General features: G+C 41.8%; 1 protein-coding gene across 1 annotated transcript in view; it reads right to left on the bottom strand.

Moving 5' to 3' along the window:
- The window catches only part of CSPP1 (centrosome and spindle pole associated protein 1), a 107,824-nt gene that overhangs the window by 13,868 nt on the left and 87,956 nt on the right, over positions 1-6,000 (bottom strand). Inside the window, exons 25-26 of the mRNA XM_023533289.1 lie at positions 4,189-4,329; positions 2,457-2,503 (exon numbers count right to left, since the gene is read on the bottom strand). Of these exons, the coding sequence (XP_023389057.1) occupies positions 2,457-2,503; positions 4,189-4,329 (188 nt within the window). The remainder of the gene's footprint in view (positions 1-2,456; positions 2,504-4,188; positions 4,330-6,000) is intronic.

Raw genomic sequence — 6,000 nt, 5'->3', positions numbered from 1 at the left:
GGCTTCTACCTTCCTACACTACATTCCAAATGCTCTGAACATACAAGAAAAAACCCTTTAAGCATCACATTACTGCTGATGAAAACAGAAGACTATGAAGCAGCGAACCCAATTAAACGTTCAAACTCTTTAAACCACTGCTGAGAGTCATTCGTCTTTCCATGAAGCTGCAGTGTGCACATGCTGCTCCCGCCATGCTAGGAACTGGACGTACAGGATGAGTAAGCGCTTCTGCTCTGGAGTAGAGCATAGTCCCGAGGGAGGGCGAGAGGCGTATCCTTAAATGCCAGCCCTACGTGACAGCAGTGCCACAAAGGCACAGCACAGATACAGAGGGACAGGGAGTAGGGCAAAAAAATAATGGTAGGGTTGGGCTTGTAAAGAGCGTTCAAAACTCGGGTAACTTAAATTTATATAAAGAAGATTTTATAGTAGAGGCTAAGATCAAGTCACATGCTGGAAGGAACCTAGAGTTACCGAACGGCACTAAGGTGTCAGAACGCCCCAGAGTAGGGAGCTGTCCGTTATTCAAGGAAACACATTCCACTGATGTGGCACAGGTCAAAACATCCTTTGTCACTGAATTCTTCCACACACTGAATTTTAATCTCCTTTTCAACACCCACTGACTCTACTTCTGCTTCCTGGCTTCATGATATTAGCATCTAATATTTACCCCGTTGTCCTCAGCACTGCACATGATGCCCACCTCCCGCATCCCAGCGCCTCACGTAACTGAGTGCTGGAGACTCCCTGGCAACCTTTCCCAGATTCATGTGTTCTCCATATAATCCAGTTTCTAGGAAAATGAGGGGCCCACAATTTATTAGCTTTTTTTGTTAACAGCCAAGATAAACTGTTGGCTTATACCGAGTTAGTTTCTACTCAACAAAATATGCTACTATTAGTCTAGGATTTTAACCAATCTCCTAGATGTTAAACTTCAGTATCTTTTCACTAAGAAATGTGGTTGCCACAGACACTTACCGACCTGCAGACTATCCAGAACAGGTGGCAGTATGTCTCAGGTCACGTAGTATGGGGACAAGGAGGACCTCTAGAGTCCAGCCAGGGTTCAAACTGGCATTAGTGCTTACCGTGTGACCATGGGCTCGCAAGCTCCTCTGATGTAAACAGGGATAAGCACACTTTATCGTGAACTTAGAAATAAACGTACCTCGCACAGGTACAGAGTGTGCTGTAATAGCTATTAGCAGCACTGTTATCTCTGTCGGTTCAAAACCAGGCACAAACAGCTACCGGCCAGTAACCTAGGGCAACTGAACAGCCTAGCTGGGCCTGACTTTTATAATCTAAAAATGGGGATAGTACAACCTGTATCATTTGTGTGTGTGAAGATTAAATCTGTTGCCAACCTTGACCTTTTCCCTGAACTGTCTTTTATCTGTCTGCTCATCACCTCTGCCTGTTTGTCTCACAGGCGTCTGAAACCTACCATGTCTAAAACCAAGTTTCTGATTTTCTCCCCACCCCTACATCGGTTCCTATTTCTCCACCTCTCTTGCTGTTTAGCAGCTCCAACCAAGAACCCCAAAGCCACCTCCGACTCCCCTCACACCCTAGATCCAAGGTCAAAGCCCCGAGCAGATCTCCTTTCAGAACTAATCGGACTCTTTCACCCTCCTGCCCCAGCTACGTCACCTTCTCTCTTCCCTAGATGACAGCCGTAGCTTCCTGTCCACCATTTATTCTCAATAAATAGTAGTCAGTGCTCATGTTAAAACGTGAAACCGATCATGTCACTCCTCTGCTCAATAACTCCGAAAGCGTCTTAACACATTCACCGCGTAAAAGGCAAAACCGTATGACAGCCCATGAGGCTCTGCCCATCTCCTCCCTCCTACCTGTTTCTCAGTCTTTGCACAGATGTCACCTCCTTGGGATGAGAACGACACCCTTACCTTGCTTATTTTCTTTATAGGCCTCACCACTACTTGTATTAGGATTCCTACTGACAGCAACACTTACACTACACTCATTAATATATTATCTCACTTAATTCTCACAACCCTTGAGCTATTTCTTACTAGTTTAATAAACATTTAATTAGATTATTACATGCTAGGCCTGCCCTATGTACCTTGCAAATATTAAAGAACTGAATCTTTATGGCTGCCCTCAGAGGCAAGCAAGTACTGTTATACTGTTTTACAGACCAGGAAGCTCAGTCATAGGAGGAGGAACTTGCCCGAATCACACCACTAAAAACAAACTTGAACAGCCTAGCTCTAGAGTCTTGTTTTTAGCCATTACAATATGCTTTCTCTACATGTTATTCTAATAACATCTCTAGCTACCCAATGTAGTAATGAGATAGATTTAAAATCTACCTTAATTCAATTTTTCTGAAAGTTCGAAATTGGAATATTTACTTACTATTCCTAAAACTTTTATCCCACAAAAACTAGCTTGAAAAACTGTAAGAGGGTCCATACCATTCCGTGGTCTTGTATTTTAGTGCTTGGAACAGCAGCCAAGTTCACTGTAGTCAATGGAGAAAACAAAAGGTTAAACATTTTAAAAATAAATTTTAGAATATCTTTTGTGACTAGCTCTCTACTGGAAATTTTCAACTATCACATTTCAGAATGTTTTGAAAATCTTTTTATTACTATAACTTAGTATCCATTCCAGTTGGATAAAATTCTCCCATTCCTCTTAATGACTGTAAAAAAGTAAAATCACTATGAACTTAAAACTGAGACCTACAGAAAAAGGAAATAATGCACGATTCACCATTTTCTCTCATATCTAAAATCCATGTAGAAATTTGTTTAGTGGGAGTTAAACAGGGGGCTTCTTCACATGAAAATGAAGAAAGCGAACCCAATTCCAGGCATCTAGTACCAGGGCCAAAAGTTTTGGGGTCAGGTGACCCAAAGGCCATTCTCCGATTCGGTCAGCGTTCTTATGTGTTCCTCTGAATACTGCATTTTGTCCTTTTAAATACTGCCTTTAGGACTAAAGAGGCTGCAAAGACAGCCTATATTCTTTCTTAGAATATTTCGCAGCCGTGTTTGTGATTTTTTATAGTTAAAACCATATTCTTATGAATTAAGTCACAGTGTGTGTCAGAGTTGGGGGGTGGCCGTTGTCAGGGATGGATACCCTCAGTGCCAGAATGCACCTGTATCCACCTGTGGACTATTTTTGGGCTAATTTGGTTGCCAAGATCGCACCAAATCAGATCATCAGTTGGGTCTCCTAAAGAAAAATTCCACCAAAATGGGTATAAAGGTTGAAGAATATACTCACTTCTCGTCTCCTGATGATATGTGCACTATTTATCAGAGACTTTGGGTTATTCTGCTGTCAGATCACCATCTATGAAACCACTGTCGAAAACTCTGTGTCAGACAGAGGGAAAACACCCCCTGTACCAATCGTCACCTAAGTCTTGACCGGTGACATGGGCTCAAAGCACTACTTACTCCTGTGATACTGTCCCATGCAGGTAAAAAAGGTTCCTCAGATTCTGCAGGCAAGCCCGGCCCGCCAAGGGAGGGCCTGAAAGTTTCCTAAATACAACTTGTGGGTCTGCTTCCTATTCGTCACCTGACTGCTGCATTTTTACGACTTGTTTTCCATGGCCTCCCTCAGAGGCTTAAGCTGGCAAAGCTGGGAAAATACGTACGACGGTTATGCAGTCACCTGGTCAACAGGGACCATCAACTCTGAGGCAACTAGCTCCATCTGCCTCCAGATGCCTGATGACCCCCACCCCTAGTCACACACTCCCCAGGACTCTGCATTTCTGTGCAGCATTCATTACACTTATACTTTTTAGCATCTACCTTCTCTAACAGAGGATAAACCGATGCTTTTCAGGTTTAACGCCATGTCAGACTTAAGCAGACACACACAGGAGAGAAATGCCCCGTAGGCTCTGCTGTTTGCCTAACATTCTTTCCCTTGGCTCCCGGTTCCTAGTGTAGATGTCACCCGGCCTAGTCAAGGCATCCAATCCTCCCGGCTCTAGTAAATGGCTGGCCACCCCCCCAGGCATGGATGCCTGACCCAGCCAAGCCCAGTAGAGCCTTTTCTGGGACTAAAGGCCAACAGGGCCGTGAGCCTGCCTGGGGCTGAAATCGACACGAGGGCTGGAGAAAGTGAGCCGACACTACAACAGCTGACTGACACCCCTGGAAACAGTAGCGACTGTTTTACCTCCGGCGCCTTCCTGCGTTTTCAGTCTATTCAGTCTCTTCTGCTGCTCTCTCAGCAGGGCTTGCTGCTGAATCTCTAAGGTGTAATGATCTCTTGGAGGATCTGGGTACATATATTTCAGATCAACTCGTGTTTCTGAATCTGGTGCAAAAAATAAGATTTAACATAGTTTTCTGCAACATACGAGTAATCTAATTTCAGAGTCAAGGAACAGTATAGATAATGCGACATCGCCAAAGTCAAAGGACATTAAAATCATAAAACTAAAGAAGACGAAACTAATATTCTTTAAATAAATGTCTTTTAACAAACTTAGCAACATTACAAGGGAGCCCCCAGAAAGCAACAGCTGTGGATGGATTCTCCATCCCTACCTCCCAGTCCCCCAAGACGCCACCCAGGGCAACTAGGTACATGCACACCTGGCAGTGAGTCGCATGGCTACAACATGGGCAGCTGGAAAACACCAATCACAGCTGATCCCTAAAGCATACTGTAAACATGGAAATGTAACAGTACTGGCCGATTAATATTTTAGCCATTGCAAATACGCAAAGAGCCAGGTAAGAGCAGACTGGCCAGAACTTGAGGGACATCATTACCGGAGGACGTGACGGTCTAAGAACTCACCTATGCTGAAATTCAGGAGTATCAAGCGACCAGAAGGAAAATGTTAAATGTGATTTTTAAATCCTGAGACTATAGTTCATAATATTTAATAGCCTTGAAAAAATTATTCCCTTTGATCCACTAATTGTATCACTAGGTTATAAAGAAATGATCTTAAATATGTAAAAAGCTTTATGATCAGAAATTATCAAAATAGTAAATGGGGAAATATGTTGAATACCTAAGAATTAAAAAATGGTTAAGAGCAAAGTCAACAGAAAAGACTCTAGACACATGAACTTGAATTGGACCCTGACTTCACTGCCTCCAGATTCAGTTTTCTTTTTTACAAACGAGACAACTAAGTCATACGATGAATGAGGACTAGATATGGTAACAGAGGGAAATAAATAGTTCCATTTTGTGGTTTAAACCTTTTTGGTTTCAAGACTTTTCACTCTTAAAAATTAAGGACCCCAATCAATGAATGTGTCTGTCTCACACACAAGTGTCATATTAGATGTTAACACTAAGTTTTTAAAACATGAGAACACACAAGTGCACATTCTGTTAGCTTCAGAGCAATAAAGTGATCACAGGCCTCTAACCTCTGGAAAACTTGTATATACACGAGAGAAAAAAATGAAATAGGTAAATAATATCTTAGTTTATAATAAAAACAATTTTGACTTCACATGTTCCCTGACCAAACTCTGAGACCCACAGGCTTAACATAATGCCTGAAATATAGTAAGTAATCAACAAACAATAGCACATAAAAAAAAAATATGGTATGTGTAATTGATGACGTGTAAATCTAAGTAAAAAAAGAAAATGAATATAATTATATCTTATTTTAATGGTGTTTTTATTTAGGTGGTTTACAGAAAGTGAATTTTCTCTCTTTCCACTTTCTGTATTCAAAACTTTCTATAATATCACTTTAAAAATAACCCAAAGAAGAAAAGTTTAAATTCTGGTTTATCTGGTATAGGTCATATGAACACACATCCAACCATCTGCCTCCTCCATGCCAACACCTACTCTGTTCAATGCTCCTAAAGAAATACCGCATATAACACATTTTGGTTCCTTTTATACATTTTCAGTCTCCCAGGCCTCTGTGTACCTTGATCATTCTATTTCCCTAATAAGCTTTCTCCCCTGCTCTACCCACATCTAACCTTCCCTACCGTCTTCCTT

Source organism: Pteropus vampyrus, unplaced genomic scaffold (genome assembly GCF_000151845.1).
Source record: "Pteropus vampyrus isolate Shadow unplaced genomic scaffold, Pvam_2.0 Scaffold99, whole genome shotgun sequence".
Lineage (NCBI taxonomy): Eukaryota > Metazoa > Chordata > Mammalia > Chiroptera > Pteropodidae > Pteropus > Pteropus vampyrus.
Note: the sequence above shows the minus strand (reverse complement) of the source record. Positions and strands in the feature narration are given on the sequence as shown.